Genomic DNA, 10606 nt, shown 5'->3' with positions numbered 1-10606 from the left:
TTAGAAGAACAATGGCCCTGGAGATGAAAAATAGAGGAGGGAAATATTTCCCGCCTGAATAGTTGTAGAGTGAGAAATGTAGAGATGAAGTGTGAAACATTGTAAAAAGATAAAATAGTCCCTAAATTTAATGGGGTGGCATTAAATAATGAGGGCATTTTCGAAAAATCAAATATATATGCAATGCTAACCTACAACAACCATGTAGTAGAATGGCGTTATATACGTGTATATATATATATATATATATATATATATATATATATATATATAAAATAAACAAACAACAAATCTAGTGAAATCCCACAAGTAGGGTATGGGGAAGGTAAGCAGACCTTATCCCTACCTTATAACGGTAGAGAGGCTCTTTTCGAAAGACACTTGGCTTAAGTAAAGTAAAAATGAAGCAATAAACAGACAGTAGCAACAACAAGATAATAAGACACGGAAGCAAATGGTGTAACGTGTAATAACAAAGATCTAAGAATACGACACTTAAAAATAGAGCCAATAATACTGGAAATAATGATGCACCGTATAATAGCAAGGGACTAGGAATAGGAAAATACAAGACTGATACTAATACTACTGGAAAGACTAGACGAAACTCTAGACTGCCTGTCAATCCACAAAGCTAATCATCAATCTCCACACCCTCATATCAAGGGTCATATCCTCGGTAAGCTGAAGTAGAGTCATGTCCCGCCTAATCACCTCACTCTAGTACTTCTTAGGCCTCCCTCTATCCCTCATCTGACCCGCCATGGTCAACCTCTCACACCTCCTAACCGGAGTATCAGGATCTCTCCTCTTCATATGTCTGAATTATCTCATCCTCGATTCCCGCAACTTATCTACTACAGGAGCCACGCCCACCTTGTCCCTAATATACACATTCCTAATCTTATATTTCTTGGTATGCCCATACATCCATCTCAACATTCTCATTCCGATACTTTCAACTTCTGGATATGAGATTTTTTGACTGGACAACACTCGGCTCAATACAACATGGCCGGTCTAACTACCGCTTTATTGAACTTGCCCTTAAGTCTAGATGGCACATTCTTGTCACACAAAACACCAGAAGCGAGCCTTCATTTTATCCCTGGGAGAGATAGTTTCACATATCTTAGGTCTGTATACAGGGTAACAGGGAGATCGACGAGAATATATATATATATATATATATATATATATATATATATATATATATATATATATATATATATATATATATATATAAAAACTAGCCATAGGCATTATTTTTTGCCAACATACCAAATATGTGAAAAGCCCAAAAGATAAAAGATTACTAAAGGAAACTCGATCATATTCTGCTAAACATAGATACGCTAATACTCATAAGTCAAATATAAGTAGAATATCAAGAAAACACTATTTAGTACATTTGAAATTTGCTGATTTAGGGAAATAGAGTTATGTTGCCAAGTAATGGTATTAGTTCCACAATACACATCAAAATTACACTATAGTGAAAAATTAATTAGCTTCTTGTGTGATATGAAACTCTCCGCTAGCATGAACTTGCTTAACTTGTTTTTCATACTCATCTTCTTCTTCTTCTTCCTCTGCTTCTTCTTCTTCTTCTTTGGTCGTCTCTCCATCTTCTTCTTCTTCTGTTCCCCAGCCAAAGCCTGGAACAGATCTTGATGATGGTGGTGGATTTCTAGCCTCTGATACAATTTTCATGATTTCTTCAATGGTTTGAAGGGAGAATGTTGGATTGTCTCTTTTGTAGTATACTGCTTGGGCTGGTTCTGTGAGTTCTTTTGGCAAGCTCTTCAAAAACCATGGATGGTTCTTGATCTCCTTTAGTGTGATTCTCTGTAAACATGTTGCGTTTTGTTAATTACTTTTTTTTTGTTGCTATATATAGTTTATGATCTTGAAATTAATTCTTGAGTTTGAAAATAATATTTGGGGCATTAAATATTTAAATTTCCTATCATCTCTAGTAAGTTAGCCAAGAAAGTGTTGTTCTGAAGAAGTAATTTTTTGGCGTTTAGTTATTAGCAAATATATTTCATGGGGAATATATTCTATCAAAATGGAAAAAATAAGTTATTTCACTTTTGGTCGGATGCCCTTATTTTGCAAAACTATCCTAACTTTTAACTTCATATTACTTGTTTTATTATTATTATTAGTAGTAGTAGTTGTTCTTGGTATTTAAAATTTTCATCAAAATACTCTTTGGTTTGCAGCTATTGTTAACTTTTAAGATATATTTTTGCCAGAATCTTTTTTCTCATCCACCAACCAAACACTTAATTTTTCTTTCAGGAAAATATTTTCGAACAAACACATTTTCAGGGAATATTTGGAAGAAGTAACCTAAACAGATATTCACCCAATCGTTTAAACTAAAAATATCTGACGAATATCTAATATGCATATAGTTCATAAATAATATATGTATAATATATATATATCAACTACCAACTATAAAAAGTAAATAGTGAACCCGACGGATAATATGTATAAAGATCTCAAATATTTTTCATAGAAAATGACTTTCATCATCATAACATAACACACTTCCCCAAGATTCCTTTTATTTTATTTTATAGTTTATATGTTTAAGGACTTTGTTACTTGCCTTTTCTTGTCTGAAATTTCATGATGGATATTGTGGAATTGTAAGATTATTTTGCATAATTTAGATGAATCATTACCCTGATAGGACTGGCAACAAATATTCGAGAAAGAAGGTGCTTGCAATCCTGAGATATGTGAACATAGTCTGGGATTTTGTATTGACCAGCCATTATTTTCTGCAGAATATTTAGAAGAAAAAAAAATAAATTAGAAGAAAAGACACCATTTACTCGTGTGAAATGGTAATAAATAGACTAATTAATAAGTGCTTTAATATAAAGAAAAGAAAAACAAAACTCACTGAAATAGTTTTTCTGAAATTTTTAGGATCATCTGGATCTTCAAAAGGATATGCTCCCACCAACATGACATATAGAGTCACTCCACATGACCATACATCTGCCGACTAATAAACCGCCCCATACAAAAAGAAAACACAATTTAAAAAGGGAAAAAACATTTAAAAAAAAAAAACCAAACACAAATAACTAAAATATAGGAGAACTGGTATAATATAATTTTAACAAACTAGTTAAAAGGGGAGTAGGTATAAAATACCAATAAAATAAGATAAGATGTTGAATTAACAAGTTGCAAAGTAGGATGCAGGGGGAAATGCAACAAATTGTAACTTCAAGGATAAGGTCCAATAATGCTATTGTGTATGATTACTTTATAAGTCACCATCACATAAAATAATTAAAGTAGAGTCCAATAACACAAAAAGTTTATAACTTTGAATTAAAAGAAGTTAAAAATATATAGATTTCCAAACCATAACGAACATCAAGTCACATGGTCACATGCAAACTTTATGCTTAAAGGGGTCTTGTTATGTAGAAATAAGGCATTAACACGTGCATTGCTTCAACATACATTTACTTATAGGAAAAAAATAAGAAGATACATATGATTCTAGGGCTTGTGGATTTTACCAATTGACGTTGTTTATATATCTTTATATTTCAATTATCATATAGTATAATTTTACAAGTTGTTTGAGGGAGAAAAGAACACTTTGGAAATGAAGTCCTTTCTTATAGGAGTTGTAAAGCTTGAACGGTGGGCTTTCTAGAAATCAAACTCTGAATTAGCTGAGTTAGTAATTTCTACCATCAGATGTTTGAACTTTGAAATAAAAAAGAAAAGTTATGTGTTACCTTGCCATCATATTCTCGACGAGAGAGAACCTCTGGTGCAATATAAGCCGGAGTTCCAACAGTCGATTTTGGTCGTGAATGCAATACAGATGACTGTCATAAATAAATAATAATCCATTAATATGCTTGTAATAGTCTAGTTATTAGAAGCTGATGAGTACATACTATTATATTTTTTCAATTGTTAAGACCGCAAACATCAATTCTTCATAATCACAATTATTTAAGAGTATTTTAAGGAATGGAATAGAAACTGTATAAATATACCTTGGAGTAACCAAAGTCACAAATTTTAAGACGAGGTGCTGGGTTTCCATCTAACAGTGTATTTTCCAACTTCAAATCTCTGTGGCATATTTGCTGTAAAATCCCCAATACTCAAATAAAACCCGTTAAAATATACAAAATAAAATTCATATCCATAATCATTTCTCCCAATTAAGATTTCGGAGTGTTACATTTTATTTTTTTTAATGAATTCTACGTATAAATATTTCCAAAGAAACGTTCTAGAAAAAAAAATAATAAAGCTCATATTGTTGCAAAATTGTATTTTTACCATAAAAAATAAGTATAACTAAATTACATGTCTAGACTGTTAAGGTGGAATATAATTTGATCATTATGAGCAAATCCAAGATCTTTATAGATAAAGTCAATTGTTAATTTTTAACTGTGGAGTGAATGGAATCCGATATATAATTAATCACTTAAACAATTTTAAAAAAAAATTAATGTGTCACTTCTTGAGCCTAGGAGTTAAAGAATAACAAGTTTATCATTATCAAAAATTAAATACCCACTTAAAATAATAAAACTGACGATATTTGTCTAGAAATTCTTATTTTGTTTCTTGATCTAAATCTTTCTTGAAGGAAAAATCATATTACCATGCTGTGACAGTAGTGGACTCCACAAATCAACTGTTGGAAAAAGTACCGAGCCTGAAATACAAATGTAAGAAATTTTTTGTAATTGATCGAAAAATCAGTACTTCAAAATCTATAAAATCTTGAAGAAAATAATTGAAGAAACAAAACAAAAAAGTACATATCAGCACGTTATGCCGATACAAAAATTAAGGAGACATGAAAACTTTTGGCAGTCAATGTATATCTAAGGGTTTTTACATATTCTTGTTTAAGAATATTACAAATTTTATGTTTTAAAGTGCATATTCTTCCCTCCCCATATTTCCCAATTTAAAACTTCAAGAGAATATTGTACATAAAAAAAGAAGAAGTAGATATACAAGAAATTAAAAAAGAAAAAAATATAAATTTATTTATCCACGCAAATAAAACGGATTAATTTGTGATTAATGATGATTAACCTCAGCTTCACTAAATCGACCAGCTTGGCAGATCCGATCAAAGAGCTCTCCACCAGCTGCATACTCCATTACTATTGCCAAGTGGGTTGGCGTTAAAACCACCTAAACACAACAAACAGATTAATTATACGATTATGAGTTTAATTTATATACAAAGAAAAATAATTACAATGTTAGATCAGCCAAAAAATATCTACAAGTTGTAATCCTCCATATAAAGTGAAATTAAACTGGTCATCTTGAAAATAAGGTGACCTGATAACTCTATTATTATATGTAAATCACAAGGTAAAAGCCGCAGTAATATTCTTGTTAGACATTCAACATTGATTCTGTAAGTAATTCAATATTTACAATAAATTAAATGAGTTCAACATGTCAGTAATTGAAAACTTACCTCTTTAAAACGAATTATATTTGGATGGCGGAGTGACCTATGATTTATGATTTCTCTTGCTACATTCTCATCAATCTACAATCTCACAAGAAAATTAAGGAAACTCTTAGATAGAACATATACGAATGAAAGTTTAATGAAGAAACAAGACGAGCTAGAAAGATCATAAAAATTACAAATATAAAAAACAGTAATTAAGAATATCATAGAATTACCTTACGACCACGTTCAATGTATTTCATGGCAACAAGCTGTTTGGTTTCTTTGTTGCGCATGAGTCTGGCCACCCCAAAATTCCCAGATCCCAACTCTTTTACTACCTCGTAATTCTGCATCTTTCAACTTTGCTAAAAGCCTAGCTAATTCTTGTACAGTACTTGCTTAATAACGTACTATGATCGATCTGTATACGTATTTCTGTATACGTACAATTATGATATATTCAGACTGCACAAGATGCAGAAAAATGAATAGGGAAGCTAATTAAGTGATCGATCACTCTCGGTGTATTTATAGTTAAAGACTAGCTCGTCCAGTGGGATTTCAGATGAATTATATACTAGTATATATTACTTAGATGGATATATTATATACAGAGTGTGAAAATGTAATGGAGGACAGAAGCGATAACTTAACTTCCCAACTGGCAAATGAAAGGTAACAGCTGAAACGACCTTTAATTAACAATACAGTCAAAAAATATACTATAGAGAGAGAGTGCTTTGTTGTGTGTGTGAAAAGACGAGACCACGTGGGGGAAAGAGTAGACGAGAGAGATGGCCTTTGGTATGGGATTCCATTACGCACATATGCTCTCCCCTTGCATTTGCAAGTTTTAAATCCCAATTCCCAACCACCACTAGTCTTACATCACTTCCATGTAATCATTTCGAAAAAATATACCTCCGGTTCACGTTAAGCGATATTTTTTTTTTGTTTTTACACAAATTAAACAATTCATCTTTTAATATTAATTAGCAATAAAATTGATTATATTAACATTTATTATCTCTTCGCATAAACACTCTTAATACATACTCTATTACTATTTACTTTAAGGGTAGTGTAAGAAAAAAATAATTAATTCATTCTTAAAATCTAAAAAAATTACTTATTTTGGACCACAAAAAAAGGTCAAAAAATTATTTATTATAGACAGGAAGGAATATTCAAATGATTTGTCGTGTTTTTCTTTTATATACCCTTTAAGAAAATATTAGTTTAAAAGGGGTTTTGACTATTTTACCCTTATTTATGCCTTGAGATATAATCTCTCTTCATTAATTATTTACTCTATTATGTGCTTCTCCATCTTCAAAAATAAAGTAATTGCTATTAAGCTTCTAAAATAATAAATAATTTGAGACAATTATTTTTAAAAATCAAGACAGATAATTTGCAATCACACAACCCCCACCCACTCCTCTTGAGTCTATACAAATTTAGTATTACTACTTTGTGTCTGTCCTTTTATATTGCTGTAGAATGTTGGAACTGCCCTTTTATATTACTTTAAAAATGCAATTTAAACCAATTACCAAATTCTATGTGAACCATTTTGATAACATGTACTAATTGTGCATATGATTGGCTTTGATCTCCATAAACGCCGCTCTCGAAGCTGATGTGGGGTTGTCACTTGGCTGTTTGACTTTTGAGTACTATTCCTTTTCTGCTAAGGTACCCATGACCTTTTTAAATTTCCTATTGGTCGGTCCATTAGTCTTAAATTCCTGTACCATATTTGTTTACTCGAAAAATGGATAGAGTTGAATTTATACGTAATTTCGAGGATATGTGGCGTAACTTAATACAAATTGTAAGGATAAATAGAAAAGTAAATATGGATTGCAGAGAATGCGAAATAGATAAAGTTGTAAGGAAGAATGAATCTTAGGACTCAACAAATAGAATCAATTTAAGAAATCTGAAAGAACGATTCTTTACTGTAGAAGAATATAGCATTTTTATTACAATGTAAGCCTGAGAAAAAATCTGTCCTACAGAAATGGTAACCAAGCCCTTTTATAGTGGAGATATTTGGCTCTAAGCATAATAAAATAAACATTCAGTGGGAGACCCATGATAAGTAAGCTTTTCCACAATTTCTGCAAAGATTCTCTCTAGTGGGATTGCAACGGTTTTTGTCTGCGAGCTCGATCTTACTTAGAGCCCTCGATTTTGGTTTGAGCTTGATTTCGACTCGAGCTCTTGATCTTGGTTCGAGCCCGATCTTGGCTCGAGCCCTCGAATTGATTCGAGGTCAATGTTGGTTGGTCTCTGGATTATAAGCATGATAGATCTACTCTGCATCATATTTCGATTTGGATTCGAGCTTAATAATGATATCGAACTCGACACGGATCGGCCCCCCGGGTTCGAGGTTAGTTTGTTCCACCTTCGGGATCTTACTTCGATAGATCATCGTTCGAACTCGATCGGACGTGCGAAGGCTGAAATCTATTTCGACCGTATACAGATAGTCCCCTCATTTCTCAGAAAGAATGTGGTGTGAAACGATATGATTTTTAACGGCTCGATCAGATTATAACCTGACATTTCCATCGGGTTCGACCATGACGCATCTGGTAGCTGTCCCGTCGGTTTAGTCTTTCAAGGCATTTAATGCAGGTCAGGCGGTGGTCGGCCACCGCTGATACTGAAACGCCATCGCTTGAACCTATAAATAACCCTTTCTTTTATCCTTTACCACTTTTACATCTTCTATCTTTCAAATTTCCCAAGTCCTTCTTCGTACTCTCTAACTTACCAGTAAATCTGTGATTTCTTTCTGCAAAATCCCCTCTTCAATTCTACCAAATCTTTGTCATTTTTCTCTATTCCTTACTTCTGAACTCGAAAATGGCGAAAACGTCACAAACCATCCCTCAGAAAGAGAAAGCTTCATCTTCACAGTGTGTCGCCGATGATACGCTAGCAGAACCATGGCCTGAGGAGTGCGTTCCCGGGGCGTGCGTCCTTACTTCTGATTTAAAGGTCGATAAAGGCTCATCGGTCCCTGGTCGATGTGAACTGGTATCGAGGTATATATGTTCGATAATCGAGAAGCACCTCCAACAGCTAAAGAAAGATTGCAATTGGGATAAAAAAGAAATAATGATTCCTTTTTCTGACGAAGATATCACTTCGCACGTGAGAGGGTTTTTGAATGTGTATTCTTATCCTTTCACGTTGGGTCCCCTCGATTCCGTTATCATTGATTTCTGTCGTCAATACCAAATAACCCTAGGCTAGGTCCATCATTCTTTTTGGCGGATCGTTATCTTGATCCGATATTTCGTGAGCAAAATCGAGGGGATTTCGTTCACCCTCGACTATCTTATCCGATTGTACCGTCCTCGACTTTTTCGAGGAGGGTTAATAAAACTTCAGCGTCGGGCTACCAAGGCTCTATTCTCGAGTATTGACGAGGACAAGGACCGGGGTTGGATGGGCAGGTTCGTTCGAGTAAGGACTTCGGACCTGATTCCGACTGAAAAGATGCCCTTTCCCGAGGAGTGGAATATGAAACGTAAGTGTGATCTTGCTGTTACTTCTACTTTGTTCTTTCATTTATTCTCTCATCGACACTCCTCATTTATTCTCTCATCACTTGGATGCCCGAAGCAGTTCCCGATCTCAAGAACTGGGTACGAGCTCTTGTTTCGACCTTCACATACGCTGAGCGCTCATGGCGTGATTTGTCAAAGTGTTGGTGGGAGGCCAAAAATCATGGTAAGACCATTTATCGTACTCTTTGATGATTCGAACGAGGTGGTTTTCAAAATATTTTATTAAGGTTTTCCATATGCAAGTTTGGGTAAAGACGCGGTTTTGAGGTCCTTGTCCAACGAGGAGGAAATTTAGGTCTCTGTCCCAAAGCCGATGAAGGAAAATAAAAGGAAAAGAGCCTTCGTTCCCGAAGATCCAAAACCGAAGAAGAGGATGGCTCGTAAGCCGAACAAAAATGTCATTCCTTTGACCATGGAATCCGTTCTACGTCTAAGGGATGAAGATGAAGAAGAAGAAAACGATGAGTCCGCGCTAGCGATCTGAATGAAGAGAACCACCGATGCCTCATCGGCGGCTGGATTGATGCTCCATGAGGCTCCGCCTCGAACTGAGGATATATTGGAGAAAGATTCGGGTAGAGTTCCCGAACTATCGGATATCAAAGACGCATCTCATCGGAGTCAACGGGCAGGGGATATGACCGAAGAGGCCCTCGAACCCCTTCGAACCGAGGAGAATGCTCTGTGCGATTCATTTGGGCAGCAACAATCGAGGATTCGCCTACCTTTCCTGCTTTTTCCGCAGGGGTGATTCGGGAAGCCCAAGCTCTGGGAGCCCTTGATCTAGACATGCCTCACGATGAAGAAGATCCCTTTCGTGACATGTTTACTGGCATTGAGGACGTTGCCGGTGCTAGTGATGAATTGGATCTTTTTCACGGCTTTGAATCAGATGAGCTTTTGAAATTATTTTATCGGTACTACCTTTAAGTTCACTTTTTGTTAACTTCGCTTCTTGTTTCTTTGTAGGCAGCGTCAGTTCATCGAGAACAATGTTCTCGATCCCAAAATGAGCTGCATCGATACGAGGCCGACCTACAACGGGCTACTGATGAGAGGAACTCCCTTAGACTTTCCTTAGGGCAGAGAGAAGAGGAAATAAAAGACCTCCGAGCTGAGCTGGCAAAGGCTTATCGAGATCAGACCGATTTGTCTGAGAAGGTAATGTTACTTTTGAAAGACTATGGGCTTGATACCGAAACGATAGCTAACATTTTGGTCTCACAGCTGCAGCAAAAAATCGAGATGATCGGGAAGCTTCGTGAGGAGGTCGACATGATAAAAACGGAGTCTTTGCGGTGGAAAAAAGGTATGGACCGCTTTGCTGCAGAGAAAGAAACTGCTCCAGTCTAGTTATCATCGTCCAAAACCCAACTTCAGAAAATGAAGGAAAAAGGCATGGTTCAAGCAAGAAGAATAGAGGAGCTTGAGGCTCGGTTGGCCTCTGTACTTGCCAAGGCTGAATCTGATGCCGAAAAGGCAAAGGCCGATGTGAATGCACTCGTGGCCATCTATCGGGCTG

The 10606-nt window shown here is 35.2% G+C and overlaps 1 protein-coding gene across 1 annotated transcript; it reads right to left on the bottom strand.

The window, feature by feature from the left end:
• Positions 1 to 1367: 1367 nt before the first annotated feature.
• Positions 1368 to 6160, bottom strand: LOC107826957 (serine/threonine-protein kinase SAPK7-like). Its single transcript, XM_016654001.2, has 9 exons — positions 5728 to 6160; positions 5513 to 5587; positions 5116 to 5217; positions 4673 to 4726; positions 4050 to 4142; positions 3783 to 3875; positions 2924 to 3028; positions 2700 to 2798; positions 1368 to 1848 (listed from the first exon to the last, which is right to left on the bottom strand). The coding sequence occupies exons 1-9, from the start codon at positions 5845 to 5847 to the stop codon at positions 1504 to 1506; spliced, it is 1086 nt and encodes a 361-aa protein (XP_016509487.1). The 5' UTR covers positions 5848 to 6160; the 3' UTR covers positions 1368 to 1503.
• Positions 6161 to 10606: the final 4446 nt, after the last annotated feature.

Source organism: Nicotiana tabacum, chromosome 13 (assembly GCF_000715075.1).
Source record: "Nicotiana tabacum cultivar K326 chromosome 13, ASM71507v2, whole genome shotgun sequence".
In the NCBI taxonomy this organism is placed as follows: domain Eukaryota; kingdom Viridiplantae; phylum Streptophyta; class Magnoliopsida; order Solanales; family Solanaceae; genus Nicotiana; species Nicotiana tabacum.
Note: the sequence above shows the minus strand (reverse complement) of the source record. Positions and strands in the feature narration are given on the sequence as shown.

Bases quoted from the DNA above. Each gene is read 5' to 3' on its own strand.
- LOC107826957 (XM_016654001.2), bottom strand. From the start codon at position 5,847: ATGCAGAATTACGAGGTAGTAAAAGAGTTGGGATCTGGGAATTTTGGG. The intron at 5,218-5,512 runs GTAAGTTTTCAA...TGTTGTGTTTAG, and splicing joins ATATAATTCGTTTTAAAGAG to GTGGTTTTAACGCCAACCCA. The intron at 2,799-2,923 runs GTGAGTTTTGTT...AATATTCTGCAG, and splicing joins ATTTCAGAAAAACTATTTCA to AAAATAATGGCTGGTCAATA.